The following is a 23,307-nucleotide window of genomic DNA, read 5'->3' as shown; positions in this document are numbered from 1 at the left end:
CCCCTCCGGGTCCCACACTGGCACCGGGCTCCACGGAGACGGGGGGTCTAGGCGACCCGCCAGGGAACACGGGTCCTGCAGGCCTCGGTGTCCGCATGGCCACAGGCCTCCTGCCCCTCCTCGCGTGGGGCTGGGGGTCAAGCTTGACTTTTGTGACCCTCACCATCCCCACCCCTGACCGGCCACCCTTGCCCCCCTGCGGCCACCTGCCCACCGGGGTGACTCCACTCAGAGTGGAGACGACCTCAAGTCCCGCAGGGGGTGCGCCATCTCCCGCACGGCCCGGCCAGTGAGCACGCCGGGGCCGCCGCCGCAAACACGCCACACGGATCCGGGCGGGGCTTGGGGACACCTCCCGTGGACTCGGAGGCCTCTGCAGTGGGGCCAAGGCCTGGGAGGACATGTCAGGCCCAGTCCCACCCAGAAGGCATGTCCCTCGGAGTCAATGCCGTGCCCATGGTGTGCGGGGACATTTGCTGAGTCACTGTCCTCAGAGGCGGGCACCTCACTGCAGGGGCGGGAGGGGCGGGGTGGGGACTCGTGCCCCCGCCAGGGCAGGGAGGCATCAGGGCAGCCTCCTGCTCCATCTGCTCCTGCCGCCTCCAGCTCCCGGCAGGGCACGTGGGGGGTACTGTCCCTCTCGTGGCAGAGGAGAGGCTGGGGGGAGACTCGGCAGCCCCTCCCTCCGCCAGGCCTCCGCCCGCCACGCCAGCCCCGCGTGGGCAGCCTCTCAACGTGCTCCAGGCCCCGGGCAAGTGCCCCGGAGTGGACCATGGCACACCACCTGGTCAACACCGCTATCCGGGTGGAGGTGGCCCAGGGGTGGGGGCAGAAGTGACCTGTGCCGGCTCTCAGAGCCAGTGGTGAGAACCGGACCGAGGGGCCGCAAGGGCAATGCCTGTGCAAGGGGACCGGGCAGCCCCTGGGGCCAGGAGCTGGAGGAGGGGGGCGGGGCAGCCTGGCGGGCAGATGGCCCAGCCTCTGGCCCGGAGGGATTCTCCCGCACCGTCCAGGGCACGGGGCACCCGCAGACGCAGTCGGGGAGCCTGGGACCCTCCGGGCTCCAGCTCCTCGGGAACCTGGGCTGTCTTCCTGGAGCCCGAGGGGGAGCCCCGTACCCGCTCCTGCGGTGGCCGGACCGGCCCCCCTCCCGGCCTGGCGGAGGGAGGACCGCCCGCGGGTGACCCAGGTGGCTTGTCCCGGGCACAGAAGCAGAGCCCCTCCCTCCGCCCTTCTCTAAATGGAGCCAGAGGGCCCTGGGCCGCGAGCGGTGGGCTAGAGCTTCCGGGGAGCTGGGGGGGGGGGGCGCCGCCCGCAGGAAGCCCTCACCACACCCACCAACTGTGCCCGGTCCCCGCAGCTGGGACGTCCCACCGGAGGGGCGAAGCCGACAAGGGAGGGGCGGGGCGGGGCGGCCGGGAGGACTGGGCGTCGCACGCCCACCCCGCGCCCCGAGGCCGCTGGCCGCCGCCTCTCGTGCCCCGGGGCTAGAGGGGGACAGGGCCCCAGCCCTCCAGGTCCGCCCGCCCCAAGGGCCCTCCGAGGGTTGCGGTCCCGGGACTCCATGCCCAGGGATGGCCAGTCTCGGCGTCCTCTCCCCGCGCAGCGGCCGCGCGCCTGGAGGCCGGGTCCCCCGTGGGGGCGCTGCACAGCCCGAGTTCTCCGCTCTTCACGTCCCACTCTGGGTCGCCCCTTTCGTCTGTAGCATTGGACGCAAAGCCACCCTGTGGACGCTGTACGAACATCATCCCCATGTGACAGACTGGGAGCTGCCATCAGAGAGAATTTAAGGGCTTCGCAAGGCCTTCCCGCCCGGGCGGCGGGCCGGGGACTCGAACTCGCGTCAACTTGGCCGCCGCCGGTGTCCTAGGACCCGAGTCTCCGGGGCGGAGCGGCGCTTTCCCGCACGCGGCCTTCTGGGAATTGTAGTCCGCGGGCGCCCGCGCGCGGCTCCCTGGGAAATGTAGTCCGCTCGTGCGCCGCGGAGGCGAGCAGGCGGCGTGAGGAACTGCGCTTCCCGGCATGCCGCGCGCTCCGGGCCCGGCCGCCGGCCTGTCCGGCCGCCCCGCCCCGCGGCCCCGTCCCGCCCCGTCCGGTGGGGCTACGAGCCGCATGGAGGCCGGCTGAGGAGCGCCGCGCGCCCCGGTACGTCGCGCGGGCCTGGGGCTGGGGCGGGGGCGGGGCGGGCCGGCGGCGGGGGTCTCGGGGCCCGGGCGGCGCGGCCGGGAGGGGCGGGGGCCCGGGCTGCGGGGACGGGGTCTCGCGGGTCCCGGCGGCGGGCTCGCGCGGGCGGAGCGGGGCTGCCATATGGCGGGGGAGCCCGAGGAGCCGGTGACAGCCCGGCCCCCGCGCGTCTGGGCAGCTGCCTGTCGGGATGTAACTTACGTGCCACGAAGTTCACGTCTTTGTGGAACCCCCGCGGGGGGCGTCCAGGCGGCCTCGGCGGCCGCGCCACCCCTGCCGGGACCTCGCGGACGCCCTGGGCCGCCTCGGGGGTCGGACCGGCGCTTCAGGGACCGGGCGGGTGCAGGTGGGCCCCCCGCCTGCCCGCCCCCCGGAGGGACGGCCCGGCTCCCTGCGCTCCCGGGCCGGGCTCTCGTGCTCCTGCGGCGGCCCCCCCGCGAGGTGACTGGAGGGCGCCCCGACGCTGGGTCCCCGTCAGCCTGCAGGGCGGCCGCGGTGCCGGGTCCGAGGCTGCGGGCGGGTCTGCCGGACAGGGCCCGGGGCGGGCGGGCTGGCGCTGCGCCCGCGTGGTGGTCGGTGTGGGCACCAGCCGGCGGCTTCCGGGAGGGGCGGCCGGTGCGCTGGCCCAGGAGCCGTGGAGGCCTCCGGCCGACTGGAGCCGGCGGGTCATCACGGCCTCCCCGCACGTCGCACACCTCCCCGAGCCGGTCCTGCCAGACCCGGGCGGCGCCAGGGCCAGGGCCAGGGCCGGCACCGGCACCCGGAAGCAGGCCGGCTGGGAGGCCGCGTCTGGGTCGCAGTTTTTAGGGGGAAGGGAGGAGGCCGGCGGCTCAGTCCGCCCGCGGCCCCAAGGAAACACCGCGGTCAGCGCTCAGCCACCTGTTCTCCCCGCTCTGGCTGCTGGGCGCGCGGAGACCCTCCGGGGGGCTGCCTTCGCCCTGTCCTCGCGGCCAGCTTCTGGGGTCTTTTCTCAGGGGCCCTCATCCCATCATGCCCCCCCCCCACCTGAACCTGACCACCTCCCAGCGCCCCACCTCCTGACACCATCACTTTGGGGTTAGGGCTTCAACACCTGAACCTGGGGAGATAGAATTCAGTCCAGAGCAGTGGTCCCAGGCGAGGGGGCAGCTGCCGGGCTGGATGGGTGGGGAACCGATGGCCTGTCACTCACACCGTGAACTGTCTGACCTCAGGTTCTGCCCTACAACCGGGTAACTCCCCCCATGCAGGACACTGTCACGTGTTACTCTGATTTGTGTCCCTGGGCTACATACCACGATGGGTCCCTAACACACATGGGGTTCTTCCCACCATATCTATATATGTGTGTATATATGTATATATATATATTGATGTCAGAGAGGAAGGGAGAGGGAGAGAGAGAGAAACATCAATGATGAGAGAGAATCATGGATCGGCTGCCTCCTGCACGCCCCACACTGGGGACTGAGCCCCCAACCGGGGCATGTGAATCGAACTGTGACCTCCTGGTTCCTAGGTCGACACTCAACCACTGAGCCATGCCAGCTGGGCTTCTTAATATATTTTTATTGATTTCAGAGAGGAAGGAAGAGAGGGAGAGAGAGGATCACGGGTCGGCGGCCTCCTGCACGCCCCACGCTGGGGATCAAACCTGCAATGCCGGCCATGTGCCCTGATCGGGAAGTGAACTGTGACCTGGTTCATAGGTTGATGCTCAACCACTGAGCCACGCAGGCCGGGCTCTCCCCGCCTTCTGAGCCAGCCCCTCCCCAGACGTACTTGACAAGACGGGGCCTCTCGGGTTGTCAGGATCTCCCACAATGTGGGGTTTGTTTTCCGGGAAGCGAGTGGGTGCGTCTGCTGCTGTCACCCGGGAAGCGCTGTGATTCCCTGTGGCGGGGACAGGCCGCGCTTCCGTGTTCGCTTCCTGCCTGCGGGTCTGCCCAGCAGCGGGAAGCCAGAGAGGCCCAGTGTCCATGGGCCAAGGGGCATGTGTGTGGCGTGCGTTTTGCAGCCTGGAGAGGCCCTGCTATGTGTGGACGGCTGGGCGGCAGGAGCTAAGAGGCCCCGCTGGCCCACGCGTCCAGCCGGGCCACACAGCGCTGAGGCTGCTGAGAGCTGGCCAACCTGTGCCCGTCGCCGGAGCACAGCTGCTGGCAGGTGGCAAACGAGCCCACCTGTTGGCCAGACAGACCGGCTGCGGGCGGCCCCCTCAGGCGGCCCCGTTCTGACAGCTGTGCCCAGCACCTGCCCCAGGCCGTGCTCCGTGGACGGGCGCGCGGACGGTCTGGCAGAGGCTCCTGCTGGTAGGGGCTGGGCTGGAGCCTGGACGTGGGAGGGTGTCAGCCAGTGTCCGCTGTCCCTGCAGCCTGCAGCCTGCAGCGGGGGAGGAGGTGGGGGGCCCCATCGGTCCCAGGGAACTGGGAAGGACATAGGTGCCTCCCCAGCAGCCACCGTGGTGCAGGGAGGAGGCTGGCCCTGTGCTCCCTCCGGGGTCCAGCCGTACAGACTGGAAAGCGCACGATGGGGACCAGGGAGAGGGGAGGAGGGCTAATGACCCATCACGTCCCGTCCTGCGTGGGTATCGCCAAGGCCCTGCCGAGGTGAGGGAACCAGACAGTGTTAGGAGGAGGCGCCTGCATGTGATGAGGCCAGAGAGTGCCTCCGGGGTTGGGATGGGCTCCGTGGGAAAGGGGGACACAGGTCCTGCTGCTGCCGTTGGGTAGCCCGGCCATCACGGGCCTCCAGGCGGCCGTCGCTGTGGCCTGATGGGCTTGCCAGGCTGAGGGCAAGGAAGGTGAGGGCAGAGGCCGGCCCAGCCCTGTGGCCACCGAAGGCTGGGGGCGGGAGGAGGGGAGGGGGAGGCACCGTGGTGGCTCCGTTCGATGGCTGTGAGCACAGTGGGTTCCCGAAGCTGTTTTAGTCCTCGTGCTGCTGGGAAGGGACAATGGGTTGCCTCCCTCCGGGGTCTGACCGCCACCCTCCTCGCCGGCTGCCCAGGGCCCGAGAGGTGGAGGCCCCATCGCGGGGCGCTCAGGCCCAGCTTCCTGTTTCTGTTGGGGGCGGTGCCTGCGTCAGGCAGAGCTGTGCGCTGTGAAGCTGGAAGGAGGTGCTGGGAGGGGCGAGGCCCAGGTGAGCCAAGGCCCGTGACCAGGTGCCCGCGGTGCTGCCGCTGCTTCCGGGTGGGGACACCCCGCAGGAGGCCAGGCCAGACTCGGGCTCCGGCCGGCTCCCCTTCCTGTCCCGCGGGCTCTGACTGCCACCCTCCTCCTGGCCGCCTGGAGCCCGTTCTTCCTCTTCCTGGCCCTTCTCATCCTCGGGACAGGCCGCCCCTTCCTGGTCAGCCCAGGTCCCTCTGAGTATCCTGGACAGCAGGCCCGGCCGTTACACCGGGAGGCAGCCCTGCCCAGACGGGGCCTCCCGCAGGGGAGGAGACGGAAGCTCAGGGGCCCTGAGGTGCCGGGTCAGCGGTGAGGCCAGGGACAGAGCCTGACACGGCATCATGCTTATTCTAGTCTGTTTTTCCTTTTTTAAAAAATATTTTTATATATTTTTATTTATTTCAGAGAGGAAGGAAGAGGGAAAGAGAGATAGAAACATCGATCAGCTGATGGGCTGCCTCCTGCACCCTTACACCAGGGCAACCTGGGCCTGTGCCCTGACCGGGAATCGAACCGTGACCTCCTGGTTCACAGGTCGACCTCAACCACTGAGCCACGCCGGCCGGCTGTTTTCCCTTTTTGTCAGGAAAGTTGTGTAGTGAACCTGAGCCCTGGCCGTCGCTCAGCTGGTTAGAGCGTCATCCTGATACGCCAAGGCTGCGGGTCCGATCCTTGGCCAGGGCCTTACAAGAATCAGCCAGTGAATGCATCGGTACGTGGGGAAGCAAGTTGGTATTTCTCTCCCTCTCTCTGAAATCAATAAATTTTAAAACTTAAAAAAATAGTGAGCCCTACCCGGTGTGGCTCAGTGGATAGAGCGTCGGCCTGTGGACCGAAGGGTCCCAGGTTCGATTCCAGTCAAGGGCATGTACCTTGGTTGTGGGCACATCCCAGTAAGGGGTGTGCAGGAGGCAGCTGATGGATGTTTCTAACTCTCTCTCCCTCTCCCTTCCTCTCTGTAAAAAATCAGTAAAATATATTTTTAATAAAATAGTGAGCCCTGGCCCGTCCTGCAGCCCCTGGGGGTCTGTCCCGTGTGTCCCCCAGCGGCTGCTGCTGCTGAAGCCCACCCCGAGGCCCCATGGTGCACCTGTGTGGCCATGTCTGGCCCTGGCCGACAGGCTGTGAAACCCCACGCCGCCAGCCGCAGCTACAGCCAAGCCACCGTCCCTTCCGCGGCAGCCCAGTCACGGTCTGGTGTCTGCGGGCCTCATGGGTCTGGTCAGCGTTCTCGCCTTCCGGGGTCTGTGCGGCCGCCCTTCCTGGGGCAGCAGGAGGCGGGGCGGCAGCCGCGCTGGTGCAGGCCCAGGCTCCCGGCCAGGCCCCGGCGGCAGGGCCGGCTGTTGCTCATGGCGGAGTCTCGCACCTGCTGTGCCCGGCTGGGACCTGGTGGCCGGTGATGTCGGTCCCGCCAGGGCCATTCAAGACGACCGGCCAGACTCCGTCCCCTGACCGAGCCCCCCACTCCCCACCGAGCCCCCCGCACGGCCTGGGCTCCGGTGAGGACGGACCTGTCTCCTCAGGCTCCCTGGTCGGTGCCGAGCCTCCTGCAGCCATGGAGGAGGAGGAGGAGCAGCCGGCTCAGGAGGTGAGGCCCACGGTGAGCGGTGGCGGGGCACAGGGCCGGCCAGCTTCTCGGGGAGCTGTTCCCAGGGGGCGGCCTGCAGAGCCGTGGCCACGCAGAGCTTCCGGTCCTGCGGGGGAGCCCCCGGCCGCACCTGAACGGGGTGCCTGTAGGGCCGAGTGGATGTCTGGGGCTCAGGCAGCCCCCAGGCAGGGGGTCCCCAACTCAGACACACCCCTTCCCTCCGCAGACCAATGCGGACCCCGCGGGGGCCTCAGGAGCTGCGGAGATGGTGCCCAGGGTGCCGCCTGGAGAACCCCAGAACCTGTGTTCGTGCTCCCAAGACCACGTGGTGCTGGGTGGCAGGGGTGGGCCGCTCCTGGTTTGTGGACGGGCTCTCAGGCCCCGTGGTGAGCTGGGCTGCGGGGGGGCCGGCCCGTCAGAGCCCTCCTGCGCTCCCACGGAGGGCGTGGGCACCCCTCACTGAAGAGCCGGGCGGGGGCTGCGCACCTCGTGACCTCTCCCTGGGACTTGCCCCTTCTCCCCGCCCCCCACGTCTCCTGGCGCCCCTGCAGCGCTGAGAGCCGGGCTCCGCGCACCCAGCAGCCTGTGTCCTTGCAGCCGACGCGGACGCCTTCCACCTGCTGCTGGAAATGAAGCTGAAACGGCGGCGAGAGCGGCCCCGGCTGCCGCGCACGGTGACCGAGCTGGTGGCCGAGGACGGGAGCCGGGTGTACGTGGTGGGCACTGCCCACTTCAGCGACGACAGCAAGAGGGACGTGGTGAAGGTGACTGCCCCCGCCCTGCACCCCCCGCTCCCAGGGCGGGCAACCCTGTTCTGGAGCGCCCTCTCTTTAATTGCTTAAGGACAGCAGGGCGCGGGGGGGTGGGGGTGAGGGGGCGCGGGGGGGTGGGGGTGAGGGGGCGCAGGGGGGCGTGAGGGGGCGCAGACGGGGGGGGGGTGAGGGGGCGCAGAGAGGGGGGTGAGGGGCGGGGGGGTGAGGGGGCGCAGACGGGGGGTGAGGGGGCGCAGACGGGGGGTGAGGGGGCGGGGGGGGGGGCGGTGACGCCTGTCCTTGCAGACCATCCGCGCGGTGCAGCCGGACGTGGTGGTGGTGGAGCTGTGTCAGTACCGCGTGTCGATGCTGAAGATGGACGAGCGCACGCTGCTGCGCGAGGCCAAGGAGATCAGCCTGGAGAAGCTGCAGCAGGCCGTGCGGCAGGTGCGTGGGCAGCGGGACCCGGGCGCCCTCGCCTCCGCCCTGCCGGCCCCGGGGGACGGGCCGCTCCCTGCGCTGCCCGCCTGTGAGCCCGGGCCCCCTGGTCGCGGGACCCAAGGTAGACCCGACCTCGGGTCGGCACCGGAGCCGGCCCGCCCTGGCTCTGCCTGTCGAGGCCCCTGCGCCCTCTCCCTCACCGAGTGTCCGACAGGAGGAGGCGCTGGGGACTCTGAGCGGGTACGGGTGGGGGGTCTCAGTGGAGTCCTGGGCTGGGCTGGAGGGCAGGGCGTCCACCCTGCAGCCCTCGGTGGGCCTGCCCGCGGGGCCCACGTGGCCTGGCTCAGGCCGGCCGGCCTCTCTCTGCAGAACGGGGTCATGTCGGGGCTGATGCAGATGCTGCTGCTGAAGGTGTCCGCCCACATCACGGAGCAGCTGGGCATGGCGCCCGGCGGCGAGTTCCGGGAGGCCTTCAAGGAGGTGGGCCTGGCTCGGGGGAGGGGCTCGGGACTGGGCCCCGGGGCCTGCGGCTTCGCACGCCAACCCCGGCCTCTGCCCAGGCCAGCAAGGTGCCCTTCTGCAAGTTCCACCTGGGAGACCGGCCCATCCCCGTCACCTTCAAGAGGGCCATCGCCGCACTCTCCTTCTGGCAGAAGGTCAAGCTGGCCTGGGGCCTGTGCTTCCTGTCGGACCCCATCAGGTAGGGCCCCTCGACCTCCTGCCCATCCCGGCCCAGGAATGGTGGCCAGTAGCCCGGGGGCGACCCCCAAAATGACAAGGGGTCTGCCTAACCCGCGTGCGCACGGCCCCTCATCCCGCGGCTGAGCCTCAGACAGCCTCCCAGCCCTTCCTCGGCCGTGACCCCAGAAAGGGGCCTGGCCCCGCCCTGGCTGAGCAGCCCAGCCTCCTGCTGCCCCGGCCGGGCTGGCAGCTCCCTCTCCCCGCAGCAAGGACGACGTGGAGCGGTGCAAGCAGAAGGACCTGCTGGAGCAGATGATGGCGGAGATGATCGGCGAGTTCCCCGACCTGCACCGCACCATCGTCTCGGAGCGCGACGTGTACCTGACCTACATGCTGCGGCAGGCCGCCCGGCGCCTCGAGCTGCCCCGCGCCTCTGACGCCGAGCCCCGGAAGTGCGTGCCCTCCGTGGTGGTGGGTGTTGTGGGCATGGGCCACGTCCCCGGCATCGAGAAGAACTGGACCACTGACCTCAACATCCAGGAGATCATGACGTGAGTGCCTGCCGCCCGCCCACGTGCTGAGCTAGGCTGGTGTGGGGGTGGGGGGCCCCACGGCTGGGCGGGGCCGGGCTGGGTGCACGCACCCGGAGCCAGGCCCAGCCCGCCCTCCCTCCCCCAGCGTCCCCCCGCCGTCCATCTCCGGCAGAGTGTCCCGGCTGGCTGTGAAGGTCACCTTCTTGGGCCTGCTGGGCTACGGCCTGTACTGGATGGGGCGCCGCACCGCCAGCCTGGTCCTGTCGCTGCCCGCCGCCCAATATTGCCTGCAGCGGGTGTCCTCGGCCCGGCCGGACCCGTAGGAAGGACCAAGGAGCCACCGCAGCTGAGGGGCCGCCTGTGGCTGCTCCCCATGCCGGCCGAGGGCGCGGGCTGGCCCCGAGGAGCTCGCCTGCCCCCCGCAACCCACCCAAATAAAGGATCATTTAACTGCTCTGAGCGCAGGCTTCCCCCGCTCCCCAGACGGTTCACGGGGCTCGTGGGCATCAGGCCAGGGTCGGGGGCTGAGCTGTGTCCTGCTCCCTGAGCCCCAGCGGTGGGCGTGGGGGGCCCCGGCTGCCAGCCCCTCCCTCACGTGCCTTCGCCGGTGCCAGTGGCAGGAGCAGCCGCAGGCTCTGCCCCAGGGTCCGGGAGGCCCGGGCACCCACAGCTCTGCTTTGTCTCCGGGAGCGTCACCCCAGGGGAGCGAGGGGGCCAAACACAGGAGCCGGGGCGCTCTGCCTGCAGAGATGGTGTGTTTTAGGCTTTTTTAAATTTGTGAAATTTTTTACTCAGGTAATTTTAACTTAAAAGAAAACCAACTGAAGCAAATGTCAGGAAATACTAGCCTTAAATCTGGTTGGGACAGAGGGTGGCTTTTCCCTGGGCCTCGGTCCTGAGGGTGAGCGTGGGGCGGGTTCAGGCCTGGCAGTGGGTCCGGACACACCCTCCAGCCCCGGGCGCAGGGGTGGGAGCCTGCCCGGCTGTGGAGGCTGAACCTGCTTCCTGTGCATCTGGTGGGGGACCGGGGTCTCCCGACCACCGTGGCAGATGGTGTGTCCACCAGGGCTTGCCAGTTTGCACGCATGCCAGCAGGTGCCCCATCCCCCGCACGCCCACCTCAGTGGTACAGACAGAGGTCGAGCCGGCCCACCCAGCACCTCCGCCTCGGGCATCACTTGTGTGTGTGTCAATCGATCCTGTTGTGTTTTGACGTCGTGTCCCTCCAGCCGGTCTGGCCGCATGTGATTGTGTTGACACAGTGTCACCAAATCAGGTGAAACCCACAGCGCTGGGCCTGGAGCCTCGGCTGCCCTGTCCCTCCTGTCCTCTCGCTTGTGTGCGTGTTCCTTAGAAACAAATAAAAGCTAATTTTTGAAGCTCCTGTTTTGTGAAATGTGTGACAATGGACTCAAGTGACCAGGGAGGGGGTGCTCCCTGGGCCACAGCGGGGAGGTCCACGGGGGAGGAGTATCCTGGACAGCATAGGGGACCCATCGGTGGGAGAGGCGGTGTTGCGACAGTGGGAGGACCCGAGTCGGGCCAGGGGCCAGCTCACCCTCGATCCTAAGGGACCACCACGTCCAAAAGAGAAGGCGCCTGAGGTGGGTGTCCCGAGCTGAGAAGATGGGGTACCGTCTCCAGGAGGAGGTTCCACCGCCTGCTGGATTATCGGGGAGCCTGCAGGGGGCTCTGGTCCAGTCGCCCAGAGAGCACTGCGCCTTCCCGGACGCCAGCCCCTGGCCCTCAGCTGCCACAGGAGAGAACTCGGTTGAACCACGGGCTCCCAGAGGTGAGACCACCCGGCCGGAAGGAGCCGGAACCTGCGGCATGGAGGGCAGGAGGTACCGTGCGTGTATCACTTGTAAAAACCGAGAGATTACTGTCCACGGCTGGCAGGAAGGGCTGGGCGCGGCGGCTCGCCTTCATCCTCAGACCTCACACCTGGGCACAGATGTCACCGAGCGGTTCACAGTTGGGAAAGACGGGGAGAAACCTAAACATCCCTAAGGGAACCCACAGAGAAAGACGCCCAGAGTGCAGCGTTAGGTAACAAAGGCAGCCTCGAGGTGGGTGTAACCCCCATCACACTGGACAGGAGCTGTGAACTGTCACCCCGTTTGAAATTTTGAATTTGTTACAATGCCAGTTTGTGTTAAATTGAGAAGCAGAAAAACAATAAGGTTCCACTTTTCCCAATAACATCCTTCTCTCAGAGAGGAGGGGCACCGGGCAAGGCTGCCTGGGACCCTGGGCTCCCTGGGACGCCCATACACAAGGAGGCTGGACAGCGACGCAGCGTACAGACTGGGGCAGGGAGACGCCGCTGGCCTTTGAAAAATGCCCCCAAAGACTACAAACAGGGCTTGCTAAGTAACCCCAACCTTAACCCTAAACCTAAGCTCTAACCATAATCCTAAACTCTAACCCTAACCCCTAACACTAACACTAACCCTAAACTATAGCCTTAACCGTAAAGCTAATCTCTAACCCTGACTCTAACCTCTTACCCTAACCCTAACCCTAAACTCTAACCATCACACTAAACTCTAACCTTAACCCTAAGCCCTAACACTAACACTAACCCTAAACTATAGCCCTAACCGTAAAGCTAACCTCTAACCCTGACTCTAACCTCTTACCCTAACCCTAAACCTAATGCTAACCTCTAACCCTAAACTCTAAATTAATCCTAATCTCTAACCCTAAACACAAACCCCAGCTCTAATCCTAAACCTAACCCTATCCCTGAACTCTAATCCTAACTCTAACCTCTAACCCTAAATTTTAACCCTAACACTACCCCTAAGCTCTAACACTAATGCTAACCCTAACCCTAATCTATAACCCAACCCTAACATTAACCCCTACCCTAAATTCTAACCCTAAATTCTAATCCTAACCTTAACCTATAAACCTAACCCTAACCTATAGCACTATAATGCGAACCTCGAACCCAGAATCTAAGTTATAACCCTAACCAAAATCCGAGCCCTAAATACTAACTCTAACCCCAATCCGCACCTCGAACCCTAAATTCTAAACCTAAACCTAACCTCTAAAACAAGGCTCTAAGATGAACCCTAAGCTAAAAAACTAACCATAACCATAAGATGTAATCCTAAACCTAATCCTAAACTCTAACACTAACCCTAATGAAAACCTCTAACACTAAACTCTAACACAAAAACCTAACCATAACCATAACCTCTAACCCTAACCCTAAACCTAACCCTAGCCCTAACCCTAACCCTAATACTAGCCCTAACCCTAACCCTAACCCTAACATTAGCCCTAACCCTAACCCTAGCCCTAACCCTAACCCTAGGGATAACCCTAAACCTAACCATAGCCATAACCCTAACCTTAGCCCTTACCCTAAACTTAACCCTAAACCTAACCCTAACCCTAGCCCTAACCCTAACCCTAGCCCTAACCCTAACCCTAACCTTAACACTAACCCTAACCCTAACCCTAACCCTAACACCAGCCCTAAACCTAACCCTAACCCTAACCATAACCATAACCTCTAACCCTAACCCTAACGCTAGCCCTAACCCTAACACTAACCCTAGCCCTAACCCTAACCCTAACACTAACCCTAGCGCTAGCCCTAACCCTAAACCTAGCCATTACCCTAACCTTAACCCTAACACTAACCCTAACCCTAACCCTAGCCCTAACCCTAACCCTAGCGCTAACCCTAACCCTAACCCTAACTATAACCATAACCTCTAACCCTAACCCTAACCCTAACCATAACCCTAACCATAACCATAACCTCTAACCCTAACCCTAACGCTAGCCCTAACCCTAACCCTAACACTAACCCTAGCCCTAACCCAAACCCTAACCCTAACCCAAATCCTAAGCTCTAACTCTAACCCTAACCCCAAACTCTAACCCTAAGTTCTAACACTATGCTCTAACCCTAACCCTAAACTATAACCCTAACCTAGCCCAAACCTCTAACCCTAACCCTAACTATAACCATAACCTCTAACCCTAACCCTAACCCTTAAACCTAAGCTATAACCCTAACTTTAACCTCCAACCCAAACCCTAAACTCTAACCCTAACCATAACCCTAAAATCTAACCTTAAGATCTAACCCTAACCCTAGCCCTAACCTCTAACCCCAGACCTAACCTTTAACCCTAACCCTAAGCTCTAAACCTAACCCTATCCTTTAACCCTAAGCTATAAACTAATGCTAGCCCTAAACTCTAACCCTAGCCCTGACCTCTAACCCTAACCCTTAACCCTAAGCTCTAACACTAAGTCCAACCCTAACACTATCCCTAAGCTATAACCCTAACCCTAGCCCTAACATCTAACCCTAACCCTAACACTAAACTCTAAACCTAACCCTAACCTTAACGTCTAACCCTAAGCTATATCATGAACCCTAGCCCTAACCTCTAACCCTAACCCAAAGCTATAACCCCTACCCAAACCCTAAACTCTAACCCTAACCCTAACCCCTACCCAAACCCTAAACTCTAACCCTAACCCTAACCTATAGCACTAACTGTAATGCTAACCTCTAACCCAGGCTCTAAATTCTAACCCTAGCCCTAAACTCTAATCCTAAACCCAATCCTAACCTCTAACACTAAATTCTAATCCCAACCCTAACCTTAACCTAACCTCTAACCCTAACCCTAAGCTCTAATCCTAACACTAACTTATAATCCTAAAATCTAACTCTAACCCTAACCCTAACCACAACCCTAAGCTCTTAACCATTACCATAACCCTAACCTCTAACCCTAAACTCTAACATTACCCTAAACTCTAACTCTTGCCCTAACTCTAAGCTCTAATCTTAACCCTAACCACAACCCTAATGTCTAGCCCTAAGTTCTAACCTTAACCCTAACCCTAAGCTATAGCCCTAACCATAATGATAACCTCTAACCCTGACTCTAAACTCTAACCCTAACCCTAGCCCTAAATATAATCCTAGCACAAACCTCTAGCCCAAACCCTAAATTCTAAACCTAACCCTAAACCCTAACCATACACTCTAACCCTAACCCTAATCTCTTACTCTAAACTCTAACCCTAAACTCTAACCCAAACCCTAACCCTAAACTATAACCCTAACCCTAAGTCCTAACCCTAGCCCCAACCCTAACCTCTGACCCTAAGTTCTAACCCTAACCCTAACCTCGAACCCAAGCTCTACCCCCAACGCTAACCCTAAGCTGTAACCCTGACTCTAAGCTCTAACCCTGACCCTGACCCTGACCCTGACCCTGACCCCTTGCCGGCCCGGCCAGGCTGTCCTGCCCGCCCTACCCGCCTGGCCCCTATGAGTTGTTCTCTGGGCCTGGCCGTGTCCCCCGAATCACAAGAAACAAGAAAGCGGGAACGCGCTCGTTCCGTGCTGTGCGAGGAAGCAGGGGTGACTCGGGGCGCCAAAGACCCACAGGGCCGCCCCCCTGGGCAGCCATCCTGGGCCGCCCGTCCCCTCGGCCCGCACCAGCCCCGCCGCAGCCCGGCGGACCGCAGAGGGGCGGAGACGGACGACGTGACTAATCAGAATCGAGCTTTAGCGGGCGCGGCCTGCGCAGGCGCAGCGGCGGACACTGCCTCTCTGGCGATTGGGCGGCGAGGCGTACGGGGCGGGGCTTCCTGTCGGGGCGGAGGGGTTTCCGCCGTAGCGGCGCCACTTATGGCCTCGCTCAAAGCGGTGCTCGGGACTTCGCTCCCGGCCGCCCGCGCCGTGTTGCCGCTCTTTGGGTGCCGCCGGCTGCCCGCGCCCTGCTCCATCTCGGCCGCCGCCATGGAGCCGGCGCCCCACTGGCTGGCGGGACTGCACTTCGACAACCGAGCCCTGCGCGCGCTGCCCGTGGAGACGCCGCCGCCGGACCCCGAGGGCGCCGCGCCCGCACCTCGGCTGGTGCCCGGGGCCTGCTTCAGCCGCGTGCGGCCCGCGCCCCTGCGGCAGCCGCGCCTCGTGGCGCTGTCGGAGCCCGCGCTGGCGCTGCTGGGCCTGGGCGCGCCGCCCGCCGCCGCCGCTGCCCGCGAGGCCCGGGAGGCCGAGGCCGCCCTCTTCTTCAGCGGCAACGCGCTGCTGCCGGGCGCCGAGCCCGCCGCGCACTGCTACTGCGGCCACCAGTTCGGCCAGTTCGCGGGGCAGCTGGGCGACGGCGCCGCCATGTACCTGGGCGAGGTGTGCACGGCGGCCGGCGAGCGCTGGGAGCTGCAGCTCAAGGGCGCCGGCCCCACGCCCTTCTCCAGGTGGGCGCCCCTGCAGGTGGGCACGGGGGGCGGGCCCAGGCCCACGGGGCTTTCCCCCTGGTTGGGGTGAGATGTCACCCCGGGACCGAGGACCCCTGGGTAGCAGCGTCCTGGAGAAGGGAACAGCTTGTGGGGAGGTCCTGAGGCCCGGACGGAGGTGCTGGGCCAGTGCCCGTCCCCTCTGGCCTTTGAGCCAGGCGGGGCGTCTGACCCTACAGCCCTGGCAGCTGCCCATTTTCTGGTCTCACAAGCCGTCCGCGGACTTTGCGCGGGGCGCCTGGGTGACCTGACAGGCATACTCACAGCACAGGCTTCCTCTGAAGGCCAGCGGGCGTCCTGCTTCCCGCACCGCGCTGAGCATCTGTCCACTCACCTGCCTCCGTGCTCCGCCAGAGGGACGAGATGCCTCGGATCCGCCTTCCAGGGAACAGTCCCCCAGGCACAGGCTTCTAAGCCCGGCAGCCTGGCCTGCTCTGGGCCGCCCCCCCCCTCCCAAGGTGGGCGGGGGCGTGTCCGATGTGGCAGCCTGACCCAGCAGAGCGCCTTCCCACAGCTGTCTTCAAGAACTGACCAAAAAATGAGCTCATAAGCAATTATAGTGAGGTTACAAGATATAAAGTTACTATACAAAAGCCAATTACTATATACCAGCAGTGAACAGTTGGAACTTGAGATAAAAAACAACTGAAAACCTGCACATGGATGCTTATGGCAGCTGGGTAGGGGCTGAGGAACAGCAGCCAAGGTGTCCTCCCACAGGTGATGGACAGGGAAACTGCCCATCCAGACAGCGGCATGTTATTCAGCACCAAAAAGAAATGAGCTACGAGGCCACGGAAAGACATGGAGAAGCCAGTGCATGTGACTGAGTGCAAGAAGCCAGTCGGAAAGGGCCACTCGGCCTGGTCCCAACTCCATGATGCTCTGGAAAAGGCAAAACGGGACAACACCTCAGGGGATGGGGGAGGGGGAGTAGGTGGACACAGGACTGAGAGCAGTGAAACTCTGTGACACTACAGTGGTGGGTACATGTCATCATACGTTTGTCCAAACCCATAGAACATAGGACACTGACGTAAACCCTGGACTCCGGGGGATATGGCGTGTCAGTGTAGGTTCACCCATCGGAACGGTTGTCCCATCTGCTGAGGGTGTTGGTGGGGAGGCGGTGCGTGTGGGGCTGCAGGGGCTGCATGAGAAATTTCTGCACCTTCCACTCAACTTTGCTATGAACCTAAAACTGTTCTGAAAAAAGTCCAGTAATAGAGGCTTAGTGTGAAGAAAAGGTCAAAAGCATACAAGGCAATCGAGGTCGTGTCCCACTACAAATAGCGCTGTTGTGTGTGTTGTTTTTGTAAAATGAATAAACGTAGAATTGCAGTTCCAAATGAGTGTGTGTGTGTGTGTGTGTGTGTGTGTGTGAGAGAGAGAGAGAGAGGGGCATGGCAGCAGGCTGGGTCCCGTGTGGGGTGTCTGTGGGCCTTCACTGCTCTTCCCCTCCAGCTCCAGGCCAAGCGCTCACTCTGGCTCCAGACCTGGGACAACGTTGGGGCTCGTCACGATTTTTTATGCTCCTGTTGGAGCGGCCGTGAATTGTTTCTAAATGGCTGTTGGCGGGCTCTGTTTCAGTCCCCTGCGTCTGCACTGAGCCTTGGTGTGGAGGGTCCCCCGCCAGCGCCACAGTGACCTCTGTGTTTGATTCCAGACAGGCTGACGGCCGCAAGGTCCTGCGGTCCAGCATCCGGGAGTTCCTGTGCAGCGAGGCCATGTTCCACCTGGGGGTCCCCACCACGCGGGCCGGCGCCTGTGTCACGTCAGAGTCCACGGTCGTGCGCGATGTGTTCTACGACGGCAACCCCAAGCACGAGCCGTGCGCGGTCGTGCTGCGAATAGCCTCCACCTTCCTCAGGTAACGGCTCCCGTGGGCTGTCTGCGTGCTTGGTTACGGGCCGTAGGAGACACGCTTGTGCAGCTCGGATACACTGAGAGTCGGTCCCTGGGACAGCGGAAGCTGACTGCCCGTGAAGGAGACGCTTTGACCCACGGGCAGAAGGTACCGGGCGTTCTCTGGGTCAGGAGCCCCGTCCTGCGTGTGGACAGTCGTGCCTCCCAGATTCCTTGCCTGACGCTGTTGCCGCCAGAAGGGATGGGGTGGCGGAGGCCGTGGCAGCGAGTCCACAGGCGCCCCGAGCATCCGAGAGGGCGCAGGGCCGGGCGGAGGAGGGACTGTCCAAGCAGGTGTCTGGGAAAGGCCACGCAGCCGTGTACTCCCTCAGAGTCTGACAGGAGCCTGAAATCCTCCAAGAAAGTGGCGCGCGTAGTGTCGTGATGAATAAGGGGCTGTTACCGGCCCGACGTGCCCGTGTCCCTCATACCCGCTCACTCAGCAGACTCCTCTCTGGCTCCATCTCTGATAGGAGCCTGTTTGTCCGTCCAGATGGCACTGTGCTGCCTGGCATCAGACCCAGTGTGTCAGGAGGTGGCTTTGGGGCCGGACCAACCCTGCATGTGTATGTCCGGGCACCCGAGATGGCTCAGCAGTCCCCAGAGTTCCCTCGTGTCCTCCGGGGATAGCAGGAGCCAGGACAGGGGTCGGCCTCACCCTGGGAGACCCCTCGGTGGCACCACGGGCATTGCGACCCGTCACTCTGCTGTGGGCCATCCTGGGCCCTGTAGGGTGCTGGCAGCATCCCTGGCCTCGGCCCACCAGCTGCTGGCAGGAACCCGTCAGGACAACCACACGTCTCCAGGCACCCTTCACGGCCCAGGGACAGTGACTGGAGCGCCCGCTGCAGGATGTCAGTGACGACACATCCTGGGTGTGGGCGCACGTGCACAGGGCCCTTGTCCTGGTTGAGCGGGGAGCATTCCTGGGCCTCCCCACCACACCACACCGGCCGTGCGAGCGTGGCCAGAGTGAGCCTGCCGCGCTTGTGTCACTGGTTGGTGTTCTTCCGCTGTCAGCTGCCGTCCGGGGGCCAGACTTCTCTCTCCTTTTTCCCAGGGGATGGGGTCATGGTTAACCTGTTGAAACCCGGGCCTCCCTGCAGGTTCGGGTCCTTTGAGATCTTTAAGGCCGAGGATGAGCACACGGGCCGTGCGGGCCCCAGCGTGGGGAGAAACGACATCCGTGTACAGATGCTGGACTATGTGGTCAGCACTTTCTACCCTGAAATCCAGGCCACACACGCCAGTGACTCCGTGCAGAGGAACGCTGCCTTCTTCCGCGAGGTGGGTCCCAGAGGTGCCAGGTCTGCCTGCCCTGGGCCTTGGGGTCCCAGAGACGGGGGCCCTGGGGGCTGAGGGCCCTGGGTCAGCCCTTTCCACCAGAAGTGGGCGCCGGCCGAGCAGGTGTTTGGGGCCCGTCCTGTGCTGGTCATCGAGCCTGCTGCTGCGGCACCATCTCCCTCCCTCAGCTCACACCTGCTGTGGGCCGTCTCTGAGCGTCTCTCTGTTTGCAGCTGAGGAGGGTACTGCCCAGTCAGTGCCTGGAGTCCTCAGCCTCCGGGGAGGGTGGCACCTGCGGGCCAGGGTCTGGACACCAGGCACTAGGGATGTCTTGTGGGGGCCCCTGCTCTCCCTGTGGCCGGCATGTCCTCGAGGCTGCATGGGGTGCTGAGCAGTGGACCTGGGGCATGAACAGCAGGGCTGGCGGCCGGACAGACCATTTGAACCTCCTTCCTGGGCAGCCCGTGGGGCAAGGCAGGCCCGGCACAGGCACCTGGACCAGGGAGGGTTTTGCCTGATGATGTAGTAACTTCCTTGTTTCCACGTGGTCTTCCCATTGGGCCTGAGTCACAGGGATGTTAGGCTTCATGTTTTTTCTGGTAAAAGTCCAAACTAGTGAGTCTATGGAAGAAGTAGATGGTGTATCGGGGGCTAGAGCCCTCCTCAAGTCTCCTCAGGTTCTCCCCATGGCCGAGTGTTGGTCGAGATGACAGGACTGGGCCAGGGCCATAGAGGAGCACAGCTGGCCCCGGGGAGGGGAGACGGGCGGGAAGGGGCTGGAGGGACAACCAGGCCCGTCCTGCCCCAGGTGACACGTCGCACGGCCCGGATGGTGGCTGAGTGGCAGTGTGTCGGCTTCTGCCACGGCGTGCTCAACACGGACAACATGAGCATTGTGGGGCTCACCATCGACTACGGGCCCTTTGGCTTCCTGGACAGGTGGGCACACCCCCCACAGCGCCCGAGTCGCTGGGCAGGGGAGGGGCCTGCAGGCCAAGCTGGTCGGTGTTCCCAGCAGTGGAGTCCCCTGGAGGGTTTCAAGCTGAGAAAAAGCATTTTAAAAGGGTGCTCCACCCTGGCGTGTCCTGAAGGGGCAGGAGCAGGTGGTGAGCAGGAGGCAGGCAGTGCCGGCCTGGGCAGGTGCCTGGGGGCAGCGCCGAGGACTTCTTCCCTGCTCTGGAGGCGGACCCGTCAGGGCTGGTGGCTGCTGGAGTGTCAGCTGGTGGCAGGAGAGAGTCGAGGACTCTGCGGGGTCCTTGAGCTAAGCCTGTAGGGCCAGGACCCCTGGGGGATGGCACGCGAGCAGCAGCCACGTGGACAGCACCTTCTCCCCATGTGGCAGGTACGACCCCGACCACATATGCAACGCCTCGGACAATGCCGGGCGCTACTCATTCAGCAAGCAGCCTGAGGTGTGCAAGTGGAACCTGCAGAAGCTGGCCGAGGCCCTGGTGCCCGAGCTGCCCCTTGAGCAGGGCGAGGCCATCCTGGCCGAGGAGTATGATGCCGAGTTCCGCAGGCACTACCTGCACAAGATGCGCAGGAAGCTGGGCCTCGTGCGGGCTGAGCGGGAGGAGGACGCTGCGCTGGTGGCCAAGCTCCTGGAGACCATGCACCTGACCGGTGAGTGGGGCAGGTGCGCACGCCGCTGTGGGCTCGGTATGCCCGCTGTGGCGAAATATATGTGAGGTGAAGTTAACCTTTCACCGTTCCTTGGTGTGCACGCTAGGGGCATTGGGTACATTCCACTGTGGTGCAGCCATCCCCGTCCATGTCCAGAACTGTCCATCTTCCCCACTGAACACGGACTCCACGTGACCCGCGGGCACCACCATCCTGCTCGCTGTCCCTGTGAACGTGACCCCTTCGGCCTCACAGAAGCGGAATCCCACAGCACCGTGTCACGAGCACCGGGTCCTGCAGGCCCCATGCTGATGGAGGTGGAGGCTGTTGTGCTGTGCGGATGGGCCTGCTGTGCTCAGCACCACCCATCCTGGCTGTCGCTTTCGCTGCTGTGAAAACTGCCCTCTTGGTCCTGCACTCAGCAGTGGGGCCCAGGCGTGTGGACTGGCCGAGCTCTGGCTGGCGGGGGGGAAAGCTTCCTGTCCGCCACCACAGAGCAGGCGGGACTGCGCCTCCTCATGCCTCTATTTCCAGTTTGGGTGCTTTTACCATTTTGCGTCAGTTGAGACGACCACGTGGTTTTATGCCTTCATTCATATCCTGTCTTAGTCCGTGTGAACTATAATAAATGGCCACAGACGGGGCCTCAACCCATAGCCGTTTGTCTCCGTTCTGGAGGCTGGAAGGCCAAGATGGAGGTGCCAGCGCAGGGGGTCATTGGTAAGGCCACTGCCCACTCACAGATGCTGTCTCCACGCTGGGTGCTCGTGGGCAGAGCAGGGAGGGGTGGAGCTTTGTCTCTTCTCACAGGAGTCCCACGGGAGGCCCCACCTTCATGACCCGACTGCCTCCAAAGACAGCCTCCTGGCCCTCGCACTGGGGATGGAGGTCACAGCCCCGTGCGCTCCGGGCAGACCCTGCTGGTTGTGGTGCCTGGCCCTTTGAGTAGATGGACTTGGCTAGTGTCCTGGCACTTGGCCTGTAGCTTTCTTTCCTTGCAGTGTCTGTGGCTTTGATGTCAAGGCAGTGCCAGCCTCACGGAGTAAATTAAGAAGTGTTCCCTGATTTTCAGAAGAGTTTGAGAAGGATTGGTAATAATTCTTTAAATATATTTTTATTGATTTCAGAGAGGAAGGGAGAGTGAAACATCAATGACAAGCATCATTGATCAGCTGCCTCCTGCATGCCCCCTACTGAGGATCGAGCCTGCAGCCTGGGCATGTGCCCTGACAGGGAATCGAACCCGAGACCCTTCAATCTGCAGGCTGACGCTCTATCCACTGAGCCACACCGGCCAGGGTGGTGCTAATTCTTTAAATGTTTGATAGAATTCACCAGTGAAGGGTCAGTGCTGGGCTTTTCTGGCGTGGGAAGTGTTAGACTGGGAATTCAGTTTGTATCCTTACCAGTTATAGAACCAGATTTTATTTCTTGAGTCCGTTGTAATTTGTGTGTTTCTAGGAACTTGCCCAATTTCACCAGAGTTACCTGACTTATTGGCATGTAATTCTTCATGTGTTCTCTTAGTCTTTGGGTTCTGATTTTAGTTCTTTGTATCTTCTCTTTTTGTCAGTGTAGTTAAGTTTATCGATTTGTTGATCTTTTCAGAGAACAATTTGTTTCATTGATTTTTCTGTTTTTCTGTTTCATTTATCTCTGCTGTAATCTTTAGTTCCTTCCCTGCCGCTCACTGGTCTTGCTGTTCTTTTTCTGGTTAGGTATGATGTTAGGAGATTGATCCGAGGTCTTTTTTAATTGATATGATTGACATGACGTGTTCACTTCAGGTGTACAACACGATTTGTTATTTGTGTATATTGCAGCATGATCCCAGTGACTAGGGAACACGTGGTTACAAACTGTTTTTGTGAGGAGAGATCTGTCTTTCAAAGTTGGCATCCATGGCTCGCTCCTGTGTCTTTCTGCGTATTTTATCATTTCCCTTGTGATTTCCACATTACTTATAATTTCCCATTTTCCTTGGTTGTGATTTCTAGCTTCATTCCACTGTGGCTGGCGAAGATACCAGCCAGCCCTTCTAAATGTATTAGAACTTGTCTGGTGGCCTACCGTGGCCTGTTGGGGAGCATGTGGCTCCCATGGGCAGTGTTGTGGTCCAGTGGGTTTACTGCCGTTCGGGGTCTGGGTCCTTGAACGTCCATCTGGACGCCACACCCGTTGTTGGAAGTGGACGTGACTGCTTTCTCCCTTCAGTTGGATGGGCGTTCGCCTTGCACATCAGGAGCTCCCACGCGGTGTGCGTGTGGTCATGTGTGAGGGGCAGGTACACGTCCGAGCACATCATATAATGCTCTTTGCTTTTAGACATTTGTACTAAACACACAAATTAAACCCTGTTTCGTCTGACATCAGAGCCACCAGCCTCTAGGTTATTTGCACAGGACCTACCTCCCAACCTTCCACTTTTTTTTTTAAACATGGAACGCTTCACGAATTTGCGTGTCACCCTTGTGCAGGGGCCATGCTAATCTTCTCTATCGTTCCAATTTTAGTGTACGTGCTGCCGAAGCGAGCACCAACCTTCCACCTTCAACTTGCTTGATTCTAAAGTGAGTTTCAGAGATGGTGTAGTTGGATCTTGTTTTACTCCATCCCGCCAACTCTGCTTGTTGATTGAAGTTAAACTCATTTACTTTCTTTTCTTAATATTATTATTGATTTCAAAGAGAGAGAAACATCAACGATGGGAGAGAATCATGGATCGGCTGCCTCCTGCACGCCCCACACTGGGGATCGAGCTCGCAACCCGGGCATGTGCCCTGACTGGGAATCGAACTGGGACCTCCTGGTTCCTAGGTCGATGCTCAACCACTGAGCCACGCCAGCTGGGCTCATTTACTTTTTGATTGCTGAGAAATAAGCGC

General features: G+C 62.0%; 2 protein-coding genes across 5 annotated transcripts in view; both read left to right on the top strand.

Moving 5' to 3' along the window:
- The first annotated feature begins 2,052 nt into the window (after window positions 1-2,052).
- TRABD (TraB domain containing) lies at window positions 2,053-10,706 on the top strand. 3 transcript variants are annotated; one of them, XM_079774567.1, is made up of 10 exons: window positions 2,097-2,145; window positions 5,733-6,039; window positions 6,851-6,915; window positions 7,142-7,301; window positions 7,513-7,679; window positions 7,974-8,114; window positions 8,478-8,588; window positions 8,669-8,808; window positions 9,056-9,340; window positions 9,468-10,706. In XM_079774567.1, exons 3-10 carry the CDS (start codon window positions 6,883-6,885, stop codon window positions 9,643-9,645), a joined length of 1,215 nt encoding a protein of 404 aa, XP_079630693.1. In that variant the 5' UTR covers window positions 2,097-2,145; window positions 5,733-6,039; window positions 6,851-6,882; the 3' UTR covers window positions 9,646-10,706. The 3 variants fall into 3 exon arrangements, with proteins under 3 accessions (XP_079630694.1, XP_079630692.1, XP_079630693.1); XM_079774568.1 differs by lacking the exon at window positions 5,733-6,039 and having other exon boundaries at window positions 2,053-2,145; window positions 7,142-7,220; XM_079774566.1 differs by lacking the exon at window positions 5,733-6,039 and having other exon boundaries at window positions 2,053-2,145.
- A 4,251-nt stretch (window positions 10,707-14,957) lies between these two features.
- Window positions 14,958-23,307, top strand: part of SELENOO (selenoprotein O) — an 11,137-nt gene continuing 2,787 nt past the window's right edge. The window contains exons 1-5 of one of the 2 annotated variants that reach the window (XM_079774414.1): window positions 14,958-15,571; window positions 17,277-17,480; window positions 18,622-18,802; window positions 19,608-19,738; window positions 20,142-20,422. In XM_079774414.1, the coding sequence (XP_079630540.1) occupies window positions 15,003-15,571; window positions 17,277-17,480; window positions 18,622-18,802; window positions 19,608-19,738; window positions 20,142-20,422 (1,366 nt within the window). In that variant the 5' untranslated portion in view covers window positions 14,958-15,002. Of the gene's footprint in view, window positions 15,588-17,276; window positions 17,481-18,621; window positions 18,803-19,607; window positions 19,739-20,141; window positions 20,423-23,307 lie in introns of both variants that reach the window. The other variant, XM_079774413.1, reaches the window with a different exon arrangement.

Source organism: Cnephaeus nilssonii, assembly GCF_951640355.1.
Source record: "Cnephaeus nilssonii genome assembly, chromosome: 6".
Lineage (NCBI taxonomy): Eukaryota > Metazoa > Chordata > Mammalia > Chiroptera > Vespertilionidae > Cnephaeus > Cnephaeus nilssonii.
Note: the sequence above shows the minus strand (reverse complement) of the source record. Positions and strands in the feature narration are given on the sequence as shown.